We start from the raw sequence: 22,524 nt of genomic DNA, 5'->3' as shown, positions 1-22,524 counted from the left end.
GAACGGGCTATGTGTGAGTAAACAAATTAATGTTTTAAAAAGGTAAAAATTCAGCACAGGTCACAAAATAAATCAGGATATTTCTTCAAAGGCACAGACCCACAGCCGGTTTCTAAAAGCCGATGCAGCAGGTTGTAATTCCAGTAGTTTACAGCTTTTTATTTCTTCAGCGTCACAACTATAGGCCTATGTATGTTCAGCTGAAAAAGCTTATGGCCTCCATATATTCATCTAGTTTATGTGCTGGGTATATTGCTGTATCCAATCCAAACACAAAAGTCTGGGGATTTTGCTTTTTTTCTTCCTGTTTCCTTTTACTGTTTGTGTGGCTCTCAGAATGTTCCTGTAGACAAACAGGGCTGTTTTTCCCAAATGATCTCAAATGCACCAACGCTGCCAAAGTCTGAGGGTGCCGCAACCTTGAGAAAATAATATATATGGAAATGGGAAATCTTATTGTTCTCCCTGCAGTGTTGTATTTCTGTTTAAAAAATGATTTTGTCTCCTCAGGATGAAAAAATGTAAAGAATACCTTGCTTTCTTTTGGAAAATGATAATATATGAGTCTTAGATTTCGAAAGAAGAAGTCTGAATATTAAAAAAAGCTGTAAAATCCTTTCGTTGTGGGGTTTTCAACTTTTGAATGTGCCTACAGCCAAGCATCCCAGTGATTGCTTACCTTACCCTCTCTCCAGTTCTGCAATCTCCCCCTAATCTCCCCACAACCATCATCTTCAATTTGCTCAAACTGCCACTGTCTCCCATCCCTCCCTCCCTCCCTCCCAACAACCACGGTAGATATTTTTGCTGTTCCCTGCTTTTTGTCAATCTCAGGACGGAAATTTCTTTATTTCAATGTAGATGGTTGGATTTCCTTTGACCTCTCCTCTCTTATGTGTTATTGTTTGACATAAGTAAATAAAGCAGATGACTTCTACACCTGTCTTGTTGCTATAACCATCCATTGTCTTTACTTCTTCTCTCTCTTGCCGTAAACATCTTCGAAACAATTTTTAAGACTACCAGTAATGCAGGTAATCATATAAGTCTTAGGATTCACTTCGCACATACACCGCCATATGCCGGGCTCTACAATCCTGTTGTTCACTTGACCTTTTCCACCTTTACAGCAGAGTATTGTGGCATCACTAAGTATGCTGGAAAACAACCCACAGTATAGACAGCACACTGCACGGATGACATTTTTCCTGGATGGGGATTTGGAGAAACTGCTCTTAAGCAGAGGCAAGATAAGTATCTAATGCAATTTACCAAAGTGACCAAGACAAGATGTCCTTTTCTGAGGCCTGGACAATTGAGTCATAAAATAAGGGAATATTAGCTGTCTCAATTTTTTTTTATCTAAACCTATTTTGTTACCAAAGAAAAGGACAGCCACTGATATTTGTTACACTCCGAAAGGTTCCCTGTGATTTCTTTCCACATTTTATTTAAATTTGATCATTAGCTGTCTATATTTCAATGCCAAGCTATTAGAAATACTTTGTGCTTTTTGTATTTTTCCTTAAGATTTCATAAACTCACTACAAATGTACTTCCAGAAGATATGGTACACCATGTAGTGTTGCATTCTGATATTTAGCCACACAAGTAGCTTCAAGAACTCACAATTGATGCTTCTTCCTCCTTTCTCTCCTTACTCCCAACCTCTCCACCCACCTGAAACATCAGATAAGCTGCAGACTGATGAGCCGGTCGCCTCCACCAGAGCGTGTGGTAGTGGGAGACTGCACACTGATTTCATACACGCTCGCTCAGACAGAAAAAGAGCTCTGTGGAGCAGAAATGCTTCTCTTATTAGCAAAACTCATTCACCTGCACGCCACATTGAGTCCCTGGCAATTTCACAATAAATCATGAGAGATGCCTATGGAGGCCGGGCAGCAGGCTGATGCTGAGCCGTGGCCGTGCCCTCGCCTGTCAGTTTAGACACTCTGAATCATTTCAGGTTCAGCAGCCTCGTTTCATCTGAGATGAACTGAAAGGTCATCTCACACACTACCTAACAAATATGTCCGTCTCCTCATCTCCCAGTGCTTCCAGTGATTGCTCATTCTGGTTAGAAATACCACGCCTTGGTGAGATATTTCGCTGGATATTATAGAGGAAATTATTATAAGAAAGGAAATTAGCACCCATTGAATCTATGTGGAACCTGCTTTTAGTTATTAACCCTGGTTTTCAGTTGTTATCCGTCCATCTTTTTTGGATATTAGTGAAATATTTTGTAAGAGTGTGACCAATATGATGTTTCCCTCTGTGTCCAGCTGCTGGACCTCAGGCAGACAACACATTGAATCCATCAGACAGTCTGAAGCGTTAGTTAGTGAATGAAGAACGAGTTGGCCAAAGTCCAGTCTGGTATCTGCTTGAGACTCATCAGCCTTAACACCTTAAAGCTTACCTGGCTGGACAATAGCTGAACAATTTGTACTGCCAATATCTAAGCTAATTAGTTTACTAAGGACCTTTGGCTGAGTCTGTCAACTTTCCCCCATGTGTGGTTGCTAACTGAGGGCCGTTAGTTACAACATGATCCTGCTTGGCTGTCACTTTGGTTTGTTGAGACACATTTGTGGCAGCGAGCACACACATGCTGCAAGCAAGTGAGCCATTTGTTAACAGCTCACACTTCCTGTTCAAGTGTGCGGTTCCAGAGTTGCTGACAGTGACACTTGCAGGACCGAGCCCTGCCCTACTTAGCAGGCTGCGGGGAGGAGGGCAGGCCAAGTTGTCAGCAGCGCTAGGTGCTCACTGCTTAGATAAACCTGGAGGATTAGTGGCCCAGTTAAAGTTGGGGCAAAGAGGATTAGCCTCTTCTCTGAGGTGGTGAGAGATTCCCTGTGTCCTTCAGCACTGCTGGCCTCAGACAGGGGAAAGAGGAGGAGGAGGATGAGAGGTGAGAGCCTGGTTATCATAAGTGAGAATCACCACTGTAGCGTTTTAAAAGGGAAAAGAAAGATGAGGGGTAATGATGAAAGGTGAAAAGCAGTGAAACAGTTCATAAATTGTTGCCAGCTTGTGGTTTCATTAGGAAGGAAAAAGCCCATAATTACTGGCCAGGTGTAACAGCGAGGTCAATGAGACCTGAGATCCACTGCGAAAAGGCATTTCTTCAGTGCATTCCACAAACTATAGCCTATTAAAGGTTATAGTGCTAATAACAGTTAGCACTGACAATGTGATATTTACAGCTATAATTACAGAATATATGTGTGCCCTACAGTTTCTGCAGGAGTAGACTCAGCTAACAGGGATCTCCACATGCAGCACAGACAGGAGTTTAGCCCTCTGCAGCCATCAGCAGGCCAGAGGAGGTACTGCAAGTCATTATTACTACAGGACTCGAATCCTGTAGTGACTGTTTGAGAATAAAGTGTAATGTGTAGTCAAATGTATGTGCATTTTGTAAAAAATACAATGAGAATCAATGACATATTTTTTACACAAACAAAAACTTCTGATAAAGAGTATATAAATGTGTGGCCACAAAAATGTTGGACATACAGTAATATAACGTTTAAGGCAACAATTAGAAAAATGTCATGTCAACATTGATATAAACCTAAATTTATATATTTAAAGGTTTGTGAAACAATAGTTTTTCTTGGTAAAATACAAATGCAAACACATTACAAAAACACAATTAAAAAATATTCCTTTCTTGCTTTGTTTTTGTGGCTATTGTTATTAGTCTTTTCCCGAATGCATTTAATCTTTCCTCACAATTGCATACACATATATATCACATACATATATATATATTGCTGGTGATGGTTAGTAGCAACTGTACTAGGATAAATCAAGTTAATCATTTATCAGAGTAGGGATTGCAAAAAATCTTTAGGAAAAAAAAGTCATAGTTTTATACAAGAATAGGAAGACGGACTACTGTGTGGTTCATAAAATAAATTCAGTGTTTATTGTTCTGTGCAGCAATATATAAACAATATAAAAAAATGCGTAGACATGTCTCTTTCCAAAAACAATGTAAACATAGTGAACACTGACCTGTGACCCTCAACAGTAATGAATTAGTGAAAATGTATTGTATGGAGTATCTGCTCTTAATCAAACCCTGTCATGAAGAACAATAACACAAATATGTGTATACGAGCATTAGTTGCGTATAAACAAGATGCTCTATAAGGCAAGGAGCCAATCGCAATGAAAACACTGAAGCAAATAGAGGGAAGCACATAATGGCAAGGCCTGAGAGTTGATTATGCAAATACCCCAGCTGCAAAGGAACAATAACTCTGGAAATTCAAAGACAACCCATAACACGGGAGGCTATTGTCTCGCATTTGCATATGTGCTTGACAACTATAACCTGCTCATCATGCCCATCTTGTTCAGAACAATGTCTTTGTGTTCATATAATAATGCACACATTAGAAAATGGCATTGTGCATTGTCTCAGTTCAAATGAAAGCTGCGCTGCCTGCGCTGGCAGCCCGAGCCTGAGACTTTGTAACTATTTGATTAATAGGGTATAAAAACTGGGGAGAAAATACACTTTGTATAAAACATTTGTTTCTATGCACTTAACTACCATAGCCTGAACAATACAAATTAACATAATATACAATATAATCTTTATGATACTTCATACAAGGACCTCTTAAATATATAGCAAGCAAATAGAATCTGTCTATAAGCATTTTTCAGATAGAAATATCTCTCATTGGGATTTTATCAGTAGATGACATTTCTATCAAATCCTTTGTTTACACTTCTGAGAGAATAATGCAGAAATTATGCTTCTGTTAAATCATATCAAACGCATCTTTCTATATTCTGTGACATTATATTACTACTGGAAATGCTGAAATATTTTTGATTCTCTTGAATCCCTGAGTGATCAGCCACTGATGTCTGAACTACAGAGGTACAGTACATGTTTACAATATGTTTTTCTGTCTTTTATGATAAATACAAAGCAGGGTATAGCTCTCTGTGTCCTTAATGCTAAATGTTCTTCATTCTTTTATCTCAGCTTTGGTGTTTTTACCTGTATTTTTTTTTTTTACAGATCAGTGATTCTCCAAGACATTGCAAATCCAGTGTCTTTGTGTGATCAGTCCTATCACACTGATTACATTAATATATTTCTAATACTTTCTTTTCAACAAAAGGCACATGAAATCTGGCTAATGAGTCCACCTATTGATCAAATTGTTCCCTCTCACTGGTGCTGATGGCTTTCTGCTGTCTCTATTTTTAAATAAAGACAGCCAGCCTCCTGCAGGCCTCAGTATCTGGGCGTCAGCGGCTCCATCTCCACCACCAGATCGCGAGGCCGTGGAGCCTTACTAAACTCCACCGCCCGCGGAACCACTGTGGACCAGCGGTCTAGAGGGGGATAAGAAGAAGGATTCTGGTTTGATCTGTATGAATAAGTTAGTGTGCGCTCCACATGAATATATACTTATTTGTCAATGCATTTATTCATGAGAGCACAGTGAAAATCTCACCTCTCCGCAAGGCTTTGACGCTCTGCTGCAACCCATTGGCTTGGCAGGTCTCATTCTTGCCTGGATCCTCGTTGATTATTGCCAGGTTCTGATTCCAGTGGCACCAATTCACCTCATCCACCCTGATGAAAACAAGACAACATTCGGTTGAACAGTTTCCTTTAATGTGCTATAGGCGCTGCTGAGTGAGTGTGATATGAGTCATGCATTATACCTGAAGCACCAGCGTCGATCAGGTGTGCCGTCCCAGTTTTTCCCAACAGTCACCATCTCCCCGGCTCGAAAAGACTTGCGAAGGCAGACTGGGAAAGAGCGCTCGATGTCCAGTATGGTCGTTGCCCACTGTGAGTATGGGTCATGATTAGTAAGGGTATCTAAGACACTCAAAAATCAAAAATATGTTTTATTACTCAACTCCTGGTAACTAGTAATGCAGATGGATTTTGAATTTTTTATTATCAATTGTGATATATTGTCTTTTAGGGTTAGGGTTATTTCTGCCTTCACTGAAAAACTGGAAAAGTGAAAAGAAATGGTACGTCTTAAACCTGTAAACATCACCATGTTAACATACTGGTGTTACAGTTCAGCCTTACGGAACAGCACGGATGGTAATAATGTGTTGGAGTGGACTTTCTCAGAGATAAATACTTTACAACCCTCCAAAAATAAACCAACACGTTAGCATGGAGAGTTAATAAGATATACATGTTTTCGTGAAACTGACTCTTTAATTAATGCCTAAAAAAAATATATACTTGTAGCTCACCTGAAGCTTCCAGATCTTCTTGCTCTGTTTGGACACCTGTGACACTGTCTCCCCCATCAAAGCGATCAACATGTTAAGCAGCAGGACAAACGTGAGGATGATGTAGGTAACCAACAGGATGAGAAAGACTGCAGGATACTGCGCACTGTGAATCATGTCCAGTTCTCCCATCCCAATGGTCAGCTTAAAGAGGTCCAGCAGGAAAGCGCTGAAGGTGTCTTGGTCCCTGCAGTCGGGGTAGGTGGGGCAGCCCCCCTCACACTCTGTCCCCGGGGGAGGACACACCGTCAGCAGGGCCACCAGGGCTGAGGGAACAGAGGAGCTGGGTTATGTGTCTGTCCAACATTCTGAGAAAGACACATATTATTATTATGAACAAGGACCATGCATAAAGATACTAGATGCTATATGCCAGATTATAGCTAAAAGCTAATTTCCATCTGCAGTCCCTGGACACATAACAATCAACAAACATTACAAATATTTCATAATGCCTTTCACATAGATCAAATACAGATGTATACAATATAAATACAAGTACATTTGAGGAGATAGCACTCTTTTCTTTCTGTTTAATATGATGCTACATCCAGGAGACATTTAGCTTAGCATATAAACTGCAAACACCATGTTAGCTGTATGCTCTGCTATGCTAAACTAAGCTCAATGGCTACTGGCTGTAGCTGTAGCTTTATAAAGTTAGTGGACATAATTTAGAGTATTAATGCTATCTCTCCTTTCCCAGAATATTTAACTATCCCTTTCAGCAATGCTGATCTCTAAAGTTAGGTGACCAATCCTACCTGATGCATAACCAATCATGAAGAGCACATATACCAGCAGGAATCTGAAAAGGTCTTTGAAAAGAATCTGTGAACCAAAAATAAAATCAGCATTAAAGACACATGGAAATTATGATTATCAAGAGAACAGATGGAACGTTGTCACTCAATTATTGCTGAATTTCCACAGCAGTGGTGACATTTAAGGTTAATTCATTTTCATTTGCTAACTGTTTCCTTTATCTAACCTTCTGGATCATGATGCTGTAGGTGCCAGTGAGCTTCAGGCCTCTGGTGAAGTAAAGCGTGTTCATCCAGCCAAGGACAAGTGCAAACACCATCACAGCCACATAGGCCTTAATACCAGACAGGTAGAGAGCAGCTGTGACTACAATCAGCACCGAGTAGATGAAGCTAGAGGGGACAGAGGAAGAGTTTGTCTTGAACCAACTCAAATGGTCAAATCTGTGATATTGAATTAATTATTAACAGAATAACATGATCGTTAACAGAATAAAGGCAGCCATATTGCTATTAATGTACATCAACACAGTTCATAGAGGGGCTCAATACTCTCTACTCTTAGTTTGGATCATTAAATATGTAAACTGTGAAACATGCCAGGTTATGAGGTAAATAAATTAATTCCTTACTCAATTTAGAGATTGCAAAATGTGCCTTGAGTAAAAGTCAGCAAAATCTGCGCTCGAGGTGAAGAAGAGAAGGAGCAAGGACAGAGGATGGAGACTTACTACAGCAGTTGAAAAGATCCATCCATAAATAAAGACTTCACCCCAGGGCACTTCTTCAAAAAGAGGTCCTTAATCTGCAAAGAGCAGGAGAGACATTTCCATAATGACACCGACATCTTTTACACGTTTGAGTTTGATGCAAGAGACTTGGAGACATCAGTGAGCAACAAATGATCAAACCAGAGAGGCATCAGAGCAAATTGACTCACGTTGGTGAGGAAGAAGAATATTCCTGATGCCAAGGTGATGATCTCCCCCGCCATGCGCAGGTAGTCAGAGGATTTTGTGTAAGGGAATGGAGGCTGAAAGGAAAGGAGGAGACATTTAGATATACTCCATATAAACATTATAGCGTTAAAACATAGTGAAATACACCATATCAGTTTATAATGGTGACGTCAAGAATTAGTTCAACATTTTGGGAACGACACCTATTTACTGTCTTGCCGAGACTTAGATGAAAAGATTGTCAATAAGGGCTATGTGAATTAAGAACAATGCATAGGATGATCACGTAACCCCCCATACAAAATAACTGTGTGCATATGTGTAAAGAAAAGGTTAAACAAATAAGATATAATATGTTAACAAGAGAAACCTCGACAGAACAATGCTAGCTGTTTCCCCCTGCCTCTGGTATTTATTTTTAAGCTCAGATAGGCAGCTGAGGGCTGTAGATTCCTATTTAATGTACAGATATGCAAGCGGTATCAATCTTCTATTTACTTTCGGGCAAGAAAGCAGATGAAAGTAACTCAAAACATTGAAACATTCATTTAATACAAAATTGTTAACATTGAGAATGCACGTGTTCTGCTCTGGTACATAAACACTTGATTTAGAAAAACACTTTGAAGCTATCAGATGTAGCCTACAACAAAAGTGGTCTTCAGATAAATCATACATACAGTACAGGCTACTGTATATTAGGGGTGGGCGATATGACGATATATATCGTCGTGACGATATTAGGTCTCCACGATATGCTTTTTCAGAGATATCGTATCTATCGTGATAAAAAAATTCAAAATTTGAAAAACAAAATTCCAAAAAAAAATTTGAAAAGAAAACTATAAAAAAAATAAACTGATGTGAAAGACATGCTCTAAAGCTGTCTAGTCAGGATTCAGACAGTATTGCACTTTATTTATTGTCTTGTTTGATTCTGTTGACTTATATTTTATTTTATCAATAAGGTATTTATATAGTTTTTCCCTTCAGTTATGCTAAAGTCTTTTATTGCACTTCAAGTCTAAAGTTTACATTTTAATTGTTTGGCACTGACTTTTCCTCATTGATGTTTTATGTTCTACTTAGTTATGTTTTACCCTCCTTTTCATGTTTATTGATGTTCACTGCTAGTGCTACCTCAGAAAGTTCATTTTTATACTGAGAAACTGTGCCTTGAAGCCATATCAAAATGTTGAATTGTTCATTCAGGGATTCATTTCAGAAATAAAACCGGCTTGAAATGCTATTTTGGTCTGTTACTCCTTTATGTTTTAGTTTCTGTTACCTTGTAGGTGGTTGTACTGTTAAGTAACTTGAAAAATAACCATAATAACCGACATGAAAAAATATTGTGATATATATCGTCTATCGTGATACTGCTTGAAAAATATTGTGATAATATATTTTTCAATATCGCCCACCCCTACTTTATATACATATTTACTAAATGAGAAAGAAATAGCATTTATGGTCAAATAAAATGTGTTCACGTGGCATCCTGACAATTAGATACTACATGGTCATATTTAAATTTCAGATCAATCTGCTGCTATGAGATCTGGGGCCGTATTCACAAAGGATTTTAGGGCTAAAAGTAGCTCCTAACTGGCGAATTTAGGAGAAACTCCTAAGCATAATGGGCGTGTCAGTCTTACATTTAGGACTCCTAATTTTATTCACTAAGAGCAATTCACAAAGCTGAGACTGCCAAGGCACACANTATGGGCTGTTATTGAAAGTGTTTAAGTGCTGGAAATATGCTCATTGGATAATAGTTTGCGGGGTGCTTTTAATTGCCTCCTCGATTTAATGCAATTTACGTATTTTTATTGTTTGCTCTCTCTCTTTAACGTGCATATACAACGTCATTATCGTGGTCTGCACAAACTTGTCATCATGCGTGTATTCTGCTAACTGCACTGTCCATAACTATTTGATAGGAATACATTTCTAGCCTAGGCTATTTCCTTGTTTTTCGGTGATTTAGTGGGCTCGTTTGTGGGATGTTGCGGATGAGTTTCACCGAGACCGCCTACTCTGAACAACCAATCACCGTACTGACCGCTTCTAAACTCATGCACGAGAATCGACGTCATCCATAGCAACGGCGCGTCACTCTTAGTGATTTATCCTTAGTATGAGTAGGTCTCAGCGGCTTTGTGAATAACTTTTAAGAAAAAACTCCTACGTAAAATGTTTTAGCGCGAGTTAGGAGCACTCCTAGCGGTAAGATAAAATGTTTTGTGAATACGGCCCCTGATGTGGAAATATTTTCACACCCAGTAGTTTCACACCCACCTCTCCCTGTGAAGGTTGGTAATAAGCCACTACGGTGAAGATGATCATGGTGATGAGGTAGGAAACCACGCTGATGTAAAAGGTGACGGCACCGAACTTCTGCCATTTGGCCCTCAGCAGCTCGTTGATGGGCTCCACTGCCAGCATCTCATGGCGGTTCTGACAACAAGACCAGAAATAAACACTGATATAATGTACTGGAAATAAAATAATAAACACAATCTTTTTTCACACAGCAGTTTTATGTTAAATACAAGTGTCATGCAAGGTGTCTTGTTGCTCTTAATGCTATGATCTTGAGAGACACTGTGCTGTTTCTTTTCATAGTTTAATTGAATTAATAAACCTCTTATTCACCTCATTGCGGCTGTTGTAGACCAGGATTTCCAGCACAGACGGTTCCTCTCCACATGTGTCCAGTGAAGACAGGTCATAGAGGGAGGAGTACACTGGTCCATAGGCCCAGTCCTTAAACTTCCGTGACAGATGACGAACTTCCTCATCTTTGATTTCCCGTCTGATAATGTGCTGAAAAACCTGGAGGAACATGGAGAACATTACTTACTGAGCTTTCACCTAACAACATTTTGACCTGTGGTGATGTGCTCCACATTTCTCTTATTATAATGATGCTGCTTCACACACTGCTGTATCATTATCCCTACCCCGATCTTGCCCAGCTTGGCGGCCATCATGAGGGGTGACATGCCATCGTTGTTAAAAACCGTCTCCAGGCTGCAGTCTGGGTAGAGTTTGGCGCTCTTGATTAGCAGCAGGTCATACATCTTTGTGAGAAAACGTGTGTTGTCCTTGGTGTTGTCCGCAATGTGCACTAGGGCGTGCAGCACTGTGTTTCCACGTGAATCCTGGCGCCGCAGGTCGGCCTTTTTGTGTGGATTCTCAGTCAGGTAGTGCACTATGTCAGGCTGGTTAGTGCATGCAGCCAGTGAGAGAGGCAGCTCACCTAGGAAAACAGACACAGAGATATAACTTCATACTGAATTTACAGGAGATTAAATGAATTGTATTTCAGATTTAAAAAAGGCAAATGAACAGGAGGGTTAATTAAGAACTGTAGCCGGTCTCTGCATGTTTTTGCAAAGCTTACTAAACTTGGATCAAAGATTTGACTTAAATCCCCGCTATGAAAACAGCACAAATAGCAGTTGTTTGAGGGCGGGGCTCAATGGGGCCAGAGTGCCAAAAGCAGCTGCTGAAAATGAGCCATTGCCATGGGTGACAGATTACTTTGTCACCTCACATAGAAACGCTCCTCTTCATGGATTTGCACGGGTGCATGCAGAGTGTTAGCATGAGTCTAAATCCCATTAGCCATCAGCACTGCCAGGTTCCTGTTCACCTCAGTGCAAAGCTCCGCAGCAAATTACTCACACTGCGCCCGGACACGCTGGGATTTGGGAATGACAACCGTGCTAAGTGCAAAATATAAATCATCTCCTCTGTGATGATTGAGAAATATAATGCTTGAATGTAATCGAATAAACAATTTTTAAAATGGGGTTAGGTACAAATATGAAACAGAGTCCCCAACAAGCTACCTTTCTTTCAGTGATGTTGAAGACTAACATCAACATCAACCTTCAATTATTATCTTCAGAAGGCTTTAAAGGAAATAGTGTTATTAATAAAACACATAGTTATGTACAGTAGTAGGTTGTGCCCTAACAGACACCACAGAGGGCAGTGTTGACTTTAGTTTACAGGCATGATGTATTTTCCTCTCTTACTGTTAGAGCCAGAGGAGGGTCAGCAGAGACTGTTTACTTGTCCGCATGGCAGCACACTGACACCTTTCATTGGACAATCTCCTATGACATAATGCTTGTCTTTTCATGTGTTTTTGGAGCGCCTATGATGACAGTTTCTCGTACGATACTTCAGAAAACATTTGGCTATGAGGTGGCCTTCACCTCTGGACCACAGCAGTATCCTGACTGTGTTTGCTCTGCCAACTTTCTGCCACGTTAAAGGAAAAAGGGTGGGGTATCATGTCACCTCATTTGGCTAGTTTTCTTTACCAGGAACGTGTACCAACAATTTCCCTCTTGGCAGCTGCTATGAGGCAAGTCTGTATCTTAGAAGACAGAATACCACTTGTGAGTGAAGCGGGAACTCAGAGCCAGGAAGGAAACTAAAAGAGTGATAAGTGAAGTCATAGAAACCACATCCACACAACATCATTACTACCATATGAAAAGAAAAGGCAGAAAACAGATAAACAGTTTTCTAGTTGTCTCCCTATAAACGTCTGCCTCTAGTGTTTTGTCACATAAAGACGGAGTAAAAGGTCTGCGGAAAGGGGAATAACAGAAGCTGAATGAACTCTTTAGTTTCCACATTAGATTTATGAGCTGCAAAGGTCGTTACCGAAGTAGAAGTAGCCCCCCTCGTCTCTGGGCTGGAAAAAGCGTCCCCTCGCCTGGGCATGGACATCAGCGTCCTGCTCCACCAGCAGCTCCACATACTGCTTAGAGCGCCGCTCTATAGCGATGTGAAGCGCTGTCTGACCTAAAAAATAAAATTATAAAGAAACACTTTAAATATCATTAGTTTTCCAAAGTGATGTTTTGTGTGCTGTTTTCAATAGAATACATATCAGTGAAAAGAATGCGTTTCGCAGAAGTAGTTAAGAAAATGACATGTTGAAAGTCATTCTGTAAGCAATAATGGCACAGTTATAAAAGAGAAAGGGGGGCCTCTGACGACCAATCATAGGCTTGAGCGTTGATGTCATCAAAGAAACTCGCTAAGAGCCATGAGAGGTTAGAGCTATTTATGAGCAGTCATACTTATGTAGAACGTATTACGTATGCTATCATAAAAATCTAAGGAAAATTACAGATTTTAGGGCTAACCTAAATGAGGGAAAAGAGAGACACCATAACATGTTTGAAAAAGCTTTTTTAAAACCTATTTTTTTAAAGGTGAAAAGTATTCCTTCACTGTTTGGTCAACAATAATGTAAGGGATTTAAGCCTAACAAACGAGGCCTGGATCTTCTCATTATCATACAGAGCTGTAATAGTAGCTGTACATATACATAATGTAAATACAGTCCTTAGCTTTCCCCAGGACCTCAACCTCCAGCCAGACAAGCTTCAATAACTCTCAACAAGACCCCGTCTGTGCCAGCTTCAGCTCAGTGGAAGATGAAGGGACCATCTTGTATAAAGCTGTAGTCATTATTGGGTTGTGTCCATACCTCTGTAGTAGACGTCCCTGAAGGGCGTGTTGATGAACTCTCTGAGGTTTCCGGTCTTCTCTGCGATATCCACCAGCAGAGGGATGGTGACATTCTGCCCGTCGTAAAGGTTCAGCAGAGCTTTGGGCAGACATGTCTTACCTGTGGACGGCTCTGATGGAAAAATGAAATTAGAAACAAGAACAGTTTTAGTTTAAGTGCACCTTTTCATTTTAAGTATAACTTCATTAACAATACCAATAATGTTTTATTAGAATGTATATCGTTTCAAATCATTCATATGAATGTCAGTGTTGCTTGCTGTTTTAGGTTGGTTTGGTTAAGTTTACATGTGTTCTACTAATTGCAAAAGCAGCACATTTCAATCGATTTTTCTTTACTTGTATCTATTATTTCAATTGTTTATGAATTACATGTAACTATGTTTATTTATTCCTTTGCGTTTAAAGGTTTTTTAATGTTAATTAATGTCTACACAATCTTTGCAACACTTGGTATTCAGGTATTTAAGCTGGCTGAATATAAGCTCTTAATAATAGAATCATTGCTATATTTTAACTAATTCCACTATTCCACAATCTTTCCTCTGTTCCCCTGGAAATGACAGCAGTACTCGTGTGTGTTCCTGCTGGGAATATAGTAGTAGTGAATTATAGTTTTGGGAAATGCCGCTCGCAAACAATGAAATAGATCAAACTGTCAATGACAGAGGTCAAGAAAGCCCTTCACTATTTTTAGTTTCTTAGTTTCAAAAGAAGAAAAACAGTGTAGGCCTGTTTAACTCCATGAAGGAGATGGCAGTTTGCTGTGATTTCTCTCTGCTGCTTGTTATAAGCCTGTAAAAAGTTCTTAGACACACAGGAAGCCTTCCTATAGGCCTGCCTCTAGCAGGACACAAACACAACTCCACCTTTTCCCTCTCATATCCTTTGAGCCAAAACAAGCAAAGAGGGGAGCAGGGGAACAAAAAAGGCCAAAGGTAAAAGTAAAAGGCTTTGCTCTCTGTTGCAGAGCAAAGCCAGAATAAGACAGGGAATTTGGACAGAAACTGTGTCAAATGAATCTGTGTAAAAGAAAACTGCCCTCCTATCCAAACACAACTTTGTTGATTATGTGATGCAAGTGACAACCTACACATTTTAGACTCACCTTTAAACTCTTCATCAGTTAACCTCTTTTCCTGACTTTGCAGGTACTCCAAGAGGCCTTCAAGGGCCTCTGCGTCTGCGTGTGACACGCAGTCGAACAGGAGCGAGCGGTTGAATATTTTCATTACTCTCGGTGGGTCAGAGCTTTGAACATCATCACAGGTTGTCTCAGATTTACTGAAGAGACACAAAAACAAGACATGTTGTCATACATTCATGGTAAAATGCATATAAGTTATTAAAACAAAATCGTTACTTGTTCTGTTTTTCCTTTGAATCCATGGATTCTGATCACATGTCATTGAAATAACATTTAGACTTGAATGGATATTTAATGAACAACAAACCATCTATTAAGCAGAAATCCACACCCTTGAGTGTTCCAGAAGAAAGACCTCTTTGTTTATGGGACAGGTAGAGCAGCCTAAATATTACCTCAATGGCTGCAGAGAGACCAACAACATGCTCTCTGTTCGACCAGTGAATGGCCTGAATGTGTGTGTGTGTGTGTGTGTGTGTGTGTGTGTGTGTGTGTGTGTGTGTGTGTGTGTGTGTGTGTGTGTGTGTGAGGATGTGTTTGTCTGTGTGTGTGTGTGTGTGTGTGTGTGTGTGTGTGTGTGTGTGTGTGTGTGTGTGAGGATGTGTTTGTCTGTGTGTGTTTGTGTGTCTCTGTGAGTGTGTGTGAGGATGTGTTTGTCTGTGTGTGTTTGTGTGTGTGTGTGTGTGTGTGTGTGTGTGTGTGTGTGTGTGTGTGTGTGTGTGTGTGTGTGTGTGTGTGTGTGTGTGTGTGTGTGTGCATACTTTCTTATGTGGCACACCTCTGTTTACAGAGTGGAATTAACCAGCTCTTTTCAGTCTAGTTTCACTAAGTCAGGAACCCCTAAACTATCAATTCTAAAAGGACACACATTATGAGATTCGGGAAACACACCCTCTTGGGAGTTTCTTCCTGCGTCTCTTCTGGTTGCTGGTGTTCCTGTATGTCCCGTAGTCAAAGAGCGAGTCCATTGGTGCTTTCTTGGGGCCTTGCACCACATTTGAATCATATATGGTGGATTCCAATAGGTCCATATGGGTGGAAATGCCCTTTTTGAAAGCACCCTGGAACTTCATCCGCAGGTTCTGCCTGCTTTCTGCGGGCTGGCCGGGCTGAACCAGCTCCAGGGCTGAGTCCTGACTCGTGTCCTGACTCGTGTCCTGAGTTGACGGGGAACCGTCCCCGTTCTCAAACAGGTGGGAGAACTCAGACAGGGCGAGCGCTGCATCGCTCTCAGGCTGAGCGGCCCCGCCATCGCCTGTGTCCACAGAGAGGGCAGCTGATGAGAGGGTGTCGGCCTTGGACAGGACGGGGTGGCACCTTCTAAAGAGAGCAGAGCGGCCCTGGAATAAACAAAATGTTCTGGGTGAGCTGCACCGCCTTAAGGTAGTCAAGAAAGTCTTGTACACATGGAAAAATAAGTCTAAGAGTTTTCTCGTTAACACACAAAAGTTATGTAGCCTATTCATTCAGTGTTACCAAGGCTAAAGCATTTGGCCTCATGCAGGATTCAATAAACTAACTAGTTGTTATTCCACTTTTTTGGTAACCATTAATTTCTGGGACTCACCCATGTCTTCTTATTTGTATCTCATTTCTTAGGTTAGAGATGACTTAGTTGTATATGAGTAGTCAAATATCTTACATTAATTTATTCTTCTTCAAGTTACAGCACATCATGTTGCGAAATAATTGTATATCAAGTCACTTACCTTGTGAGATACAAAAGATAAACATAAGGAGAACCAAATAAACAATCCAGAAAACACTAGCCACTTTAAAGAGAGAAAAAAGGGGCAAACAATAAGATTTAACTAACATTAAAATTGCATTGACACTACAATTATCAAATGAACCCCGCAAATCCCCGGAAGTTTACAATTTAAGCTAGACTAGACATTTGGCTTTCAACCCCACCGTACCTCATTCATCCCTTTTATCACAATGGTGTGCCAAATTCCTCTTCCCGGGTAACTGGAAAGGATGCTGAAGCATGTGGGCGTCCTGTAGAAACAAAAAGAGTCACCATCAACTGACACACGAGAGAGAAATATAAAATCTGCAGGTCCTGGGTGATATAAAGGAGCTCTGACGTTTGGGGTTGGGATATAAGGAAAAGGACAGGTCTGATGCCAACACTAATAACATTTCTCTGACTCCGGCCTCTCATTGGTCAGAAGTTACTGATTCCTCTTGCAGGCAGAATCGCACCACCTGTATGTTTAACACTGGATATACTGTACTAACTCAATACGACTGCTTTTCTGCACACACGAAAATTATCCTATGTAGTCACAAGTTCCCCCTGAAGCTTCCTTACAAATCATATGCCTTCCTGGGTTTGTTCATGACATTGACAAGTTATCTAAGCCAGACTTTGCTGCAGAGGAGAAACACAAACAGGGCGCAGGGGTCCCACTAAGGGGGAGGCATGACTCACAACCCTTCCTCACACACAGGGATTATCATGCCTTTACACCTCAATGGGCATTTGATAGTAAAAATACAGAGGAACACAGAGAGTTAGTTATTAGGGGAAGATGTCAGGCAGAGAGGACCAGCTGAGTATTAAACCTGTCACAGTGATAAAATAGGATCATAAAATACAAAAAGAAAGAGGACCCAAAGGCAGCTCAGATCTTATCCACTTATTGGGTCAGACAAGTGTACATCCTCTCTTCACTAAATGTGGGTGATGTAGCTTCACAGATATAAGACTTCCTGCCCAAAGTCACTGCTGCTGATGTGACACTATCCAGAGCCAGAGAGGCTGGACGTTCTGCCTGGAGCCTACTGGGAATAACAGTAACAACAAAAACAGCTCATTCATACAAAGCTATTAGATTTTAAAGATCTCACCATTTATTAAAAAAACACAAACAATCATATGGATTAACTGGCCAAAAATATAAACTTAAAATAAATTTCTAGAACTGAGTAGAACACTGTGTTAAATGATAGAAACTTCTTTATAACTCATACACTAATACGACCTCAATCGTATTTTTCTGAAGGCATTTAATTAACGAAAGGGATCAGGAGTGTTACTTACCTTGATCTTATCTCTTGGTTTTATTTGGTAAACTAGTCCGAAGCTTTTTCCAAAAGTTTGAAACTTTATTTCTCCCTCTCAGTCTCCTGTAAGAGGCTCCTTTGCTGTCCTTGCGGGTTTAATGTGACACAAAACGCTTTGACTCCAACTAAATCACAGTTATCCCTCTGACTCGAGCGTCGGAGTGCCGGTAAAGTCGCCAGAACAACGGATGCTTTCACAGGTTTTGGGTGGGACAAGTGACCGCTGCGTGCAAGGGTAGGAACCACCGCTGGAGGGGTTGCAGTACCAGAGACGGCCGCTAGGCGCTTACTCAAACAAAACACTAAAGGTAACTCTGAGCCTCTCTCGTCATCGTGGAAAGTTTATACATTTACCAGTCATGTCAAGACCTTTTGTTTTCAGCATTCATATCTTTTAAAGCTTTTGTATGGTAACATATTAACTTCTTTCTACATGGTTGTGAGAAAGTATTATTTGTACTGCAAGACAAAGATCCATTACATGAGTAAATAGAAAACATATTACGTTATTATAATGTAATGTACTAGTCTAGTAATAAACATTATTATGAGTAAAAATGTTATAAGCATATATTGTATTACTGGATTATTATTAGCAATGCAATGCAATGAAAATGCATTAGAATTAGAACGTACGTTATCAGAATAGGAATTAGAATAAACATACGTGACTATTTTCCGCCATTGAAGATCTGAGCAGAGTTAATCAGTTAAAACAATTGTGGAAAATTGTATAGCTTCACCAAAAAATTAAGAAAATTATATAAATTATTAAATATTTTTAATTGTAAATTATAGTTTACATACATTGAAAATAAAAGGTTTGTTTTTTTGCATTATATATTTGCACTGCAACATAATCTCAGCCACAAGAGACATTAGCTGAGCATTTCAGCACATACACTTAAAAGAATACTGACTAACGAAAGGACACCGACAAAACCTTAATTTGAGGTTGGATTGCTCTAAATTTGTCCCATTTGAAATCTAATGTGCTTCATCAAGCATTTAAATTCTGTCTAATCACTGTGTTGAAGGTAACACAGTTTTAATGCAACACTTTACATCACATTGGCCGAAGAAGTTTAAAGAAAATACACATTCAGTGTAATGTGAGAACCTGAGAGAAGAGGGGACAGAATATTGCTTTATAGTTAGAATACATATTTACATCCTGCATAGCATGGAAGAAAGAGGCAGTAATAATTAACATCTGGTGCTTAATGAGCATGCCTGCTTTACACAAAGTGATACATATACTTTTTTTAAGGCAGAAAAGCAAAAAAGGCACTAAAGTGCTCTGTGGCTACATCTTAAGGCACAAGCATGTTTGAAAGAAACTGTTTAAACCAGGGTTCGTGCAGCATCTTGTAAAAAAGTTATCTTTTCGGAATAGGTGCCTGGAAAAAATAAACAACTTTGGGCAATATAACGTTAACATTGTTGAAAAAGAATATGGACTCGTTGTAATAACAATCTGCAGCTGCTTATGGAGACTTGCGTCAGAGTGAAACAACAATGAAGAATTCATAAAGAGAGAATCAGAACAGGAACACAGATGCTTAAAAGTGCACACATTTTTGATGTGTTTGAGTATTATTCATACACTCCAACACTGAGCTGTCAGAGGAGCTGAAGGGAGACATGAAGTCAAGATTTAGACGACAGGCTGCAGAATGTGAAAGGCTTTGTAAACTAAGACCAGTGGAGGGACGTCCTGCGGTCACACTGTGTAGTCAAGTTCAGCGTTCAGCTTAGTGTATATATCATAAATAGCATCAACAGTGGCAGTGAAGTTGACGAGGAACTTTCTGATTTTTTCCAAGCATTCCTCTTCCTTGACATCCCGACCCTTGGAAAGGGCCTTCATAAAATCTGTCTTATATGGAGAACCAAAAAGAACTGCCTGGAAGAGCAAATATAAAAATGTCAAATTCATACACAACTCCGTGCATTTTGTATGCTAATGTTACACAACTAAAAAAGGCAATGTCAAACATCAGCTCTCTTAAGCATGAACGCCTCATAAAAGACTCACCTTGAAGAGCTGCTGCACGAACCAGCCATGGTACCTTTTCAGGGCTATTTCATAGGCCTTGGCAACATTGACTCGAATAAGGTTTGGGTTGCTATCATCCTTTTCACCATCCACCAGGCTCTGTAGGAAGACTTGAATAAATCGTAGACCCCTGTCGATAAAAAAGACACGCACAGTGATTATGGGTGCAGACTAAAAGGTTACATGGTGGAGAGGAGGATCTGTGGATGTTTAGGTCACCTGTAAGATGCTGTTCACATTTGTTATATCATTTTTTCAAAAGGATGTCTATATTGTAATTGTATCTTGCTGGCCTATATTGTCACACAACATCTCCTATATGCCTGTAACTGTTTCATCGTCTGAAGCATGGGGTCAGAAAGGACATACAGGCTGTCATATGTTGTACATAGAGAAAAGTCCATATTTATGATTTGTGGGATTGGACTAAATAAAGTAAACCTGCCTTGATTTGACTTTGCCCAAAAGTAAATGAACACATGCAATTCAATAATCTACAAAACCTGAAATGTAAAGTTTCTCAAACCTTTTCAGCCACAGAAGAGCCAATGTAGCTCCAGTTTTGGGCCATTCTGTGCCGTGTATATCCTTCTCTGCCTCCAGAATCTGCTGCAGTGTCTTGAATCGCACCGGGTTGGTATCGTAAACTGCCTTGATTTTCTATAGGTAAAACAGAACATGTATTATTCTATAACAAATCTGAAAAATGGATAAATAAAGCCTCAGATTAAACTCAGGTGACATGAAAGAATAAACATACTTACTGTGATGTTACTAGCTAAGTCCGCCTTTAATGGTGCAAAGATGGTAGAACCAAGGCAGTCTGTGGAGGAATGTTTACACAGAGAGTGACTGAGAATCTTGTGAGTTAAAACATATATGTAAACAAAAAAAAGTATTTAGCCTATATAAGAATACCAGCATTATTCTCCCTCCCATGGAGACCACCAACCTCTATCATTACAGAAGCTAAAAGGGTTACTGTAATAACTGTAGGTCTGTATGCATGGCTTTTTTTGTTTTATTCGCAATCATGAACAATTCTTAATATTCAAACTTTTAAATGGCACGTGCAAATAGTTTAAAGCACCACTGACATGCATATCAAGTTAAGTAGCTCTAGCTCTAATTCACATAGTTACACAAGTCACATGCAAACAACATCATTTAAAAAGTAAATACACTTCCAATAATATCTTGATGTTAGTAAATACTACTATACATTAAAACTGTGGCACAACACCTGACCTTTGACCTTTTAACCACACAGACTCTTTGGTGGCTCTGTCTTTAAAACTCCTGTTGCACCACAATAAATCTCATGTCAGGCTTAATTAAAGGAATACTATGTATAAAAAGGACGCACAAGACATTTGGAATTATTAAAATTGTGAAACCTGTACAGATATTCAATTTCAACACCGGATGTGATTATTTTAACTGATTTCCATGGTGTACCATGTAGCTTTAGTTAAGTTGTAAATCAAGCAGACCTAAAGTAAAACACTTAACACCAGGCTTAAAAGTGTTTTGCTGCCTGCAATGGGAAGTGTGCTCTGTTGCACCTGTAACACCCAGCAGTAATGTGACAGGATGCTGGAGTACACCTGTACATCATGGCAGTGAGGTGAGAAACTAAACCACTAGGTGGAAACATGATCAGGAGGAGTTACTCTTTAAAGGTCCCCTATTATACTGTTTTTCATCAATATATTATAGGTCTCGGATATATACAAAACATGTCTCTGAAATGTTTGGCTCGAAATACCAAACAGACCATGCATTGTAGCATCACATAACCCCCTCTGTTTCAGCCCTGTTTCAAAAGTGATGATTCTCTGTCCGTTACTTTAGATGAAAATAAGGAGCCGCATCAGGTACAGTACAATGTGTAGAGTTGGTGAATGCTCCCCCCAAACCAGTGGCGGTTCTAGACCAATTTGACTGGGGGGGCCACTGGGGGGCCAGTTATTTTCTGAGGGGGGCACAATAAATGCAGGACGAAAAAGAGAACTAGACAGTATGAAGTAATTGCGCATAAGAAAACAATGCAATACAGTTATTGGTATTTGTTTCAGTATACTTATTTATTTCAGATATATCTTATAGTTATTACTGTTAGCTTCAGCTTAAGTTATAGTACAATTTTTGCACTAACACCATATCATATTTATATAAAAATAAAGGCAATGAACAGTTACATCTCTACTTTACATCTACAATTACACGGATACAATAGTTTAACTCACCTTCAATCATCGTGGTAGTCTCTCGAAACGTAGGTTTCAATCAGTCTTTCTTGGATGCAACAGCATCTGATGATCCGAGATGAAAAGTGTTTGTTTTTTGCGCGCTTCAGCCGGACAGTGAAAGTGAGTGCACCGCTCTAATGGGTCCTGAGCGCACCACTCTAATGGGTCCGACTAGAATGACGAATAACGTTAGTTCCGCCTATTCCGTCATTCAATAAATCGTGTAATAAATCATACATTTTTCATTTTTTTCACTTTTCATTTTTAGGGGGGCCACAGGGGGGTCAGAGGTCAGTGTTAGGGGGGCACTGCCCCCCCCCCTGTTCCCCCTAGAACCGCCCCTGATAGTGTGCATTTAGATTTAGATACTCTCATTTTACAGTGAATATGGATATTATTG

At 39.8% G+C, this 22,524-nt stretch overlaps 2 protein-coding genes across 2 annotated transcripts; both read right to left on the bottom strand.

Moving 5' to 3' along the window:
- Positions 1-3,926: 3,926 nt before the first annotated feature.
- On the bottom strand, positions 3,927-18,041 carry trpv4 (transient receptor potential cation channel, subfamily V, member 4). Its single transcript, XM_010770650.1, has 17 exons — positions 17,791-18,041; positions 16,661-16,742; positions 15,633-16,081; positions 14,703-14,878; positions 13,554-13,706; positions 12,719-12,859; positions 10,996-11,294; positions 10,688-10,867; positions 10,331-10,489; positions 8,011-8,103; positions 7,802-7,875; positions 7,298-7,463; positions 7,071-7,137; positions 6,268-6,572; positions 5,713-5,840; positions 5,499-5,620; positions 3,927-5,376 (listed from the first exon to the last, which is right to left on the bottom strand). Exons 2-17 carry the CDS (start codon positions 16,667-16,669, stop codon positions 5,276-5,278), a joined length of 2,622 nt encoding a protein of 873 aa, XP_010768952.1. The 5' UTR covers positions 16,670-16,742; positions 17,791-18,041; the 3' UTR covers positions 3,927-5,275.
- A 595-nt stretch (positions 18,042-18,636) lies between these two features.
- On the bottom strand, positions 18,637-20,833 carry gltpa (glycolipid transfer protein a). The gene is made up of 5 exons (XM_010770660.1): positions 20,825-20,833; positions 20,637-20,732; positions 20,399-20,532; positions 19,852-20,002; positions 18,637-19,719 (listed from the first exon to the last, which is right to left on the bottom strand). The coding sequence occupies exons 1-5, from the start codon at positions 20,831-20,833 to the stop codon at positions 19,537-19,539; spliced, it is 573 nt and encodes a 190-aa protein (XP_010768962.1). The 3' UTR covers positions 18,637-19,536.
- Between the last annotated feature and the right edge of the window lie 1,691 nt (positions 20,834-22,524).

Source organism: Notothenia coriiceps, unplaced genomic scaffold (assembly GCF_000735185.1).
Source record: "Notothenia coriiceps isolate Sejong01 unplaced genomic scaffold, NC01 NC01_scaffold00009010, whole genome shotgun sequence".
In the NCBI taxonomy this organism is placed as follows: domain Eukaryota; kingdom Metazoa; phylum Chordata; class Actinopteri; order Perciformes; family Nototheniidae; genus Notothenia; species Notothenia coriiceps.
Note: the sequence above shows the minus strand (reverse complement) of the source record. Positions and strands in the feature narration are given on the sequence as shown.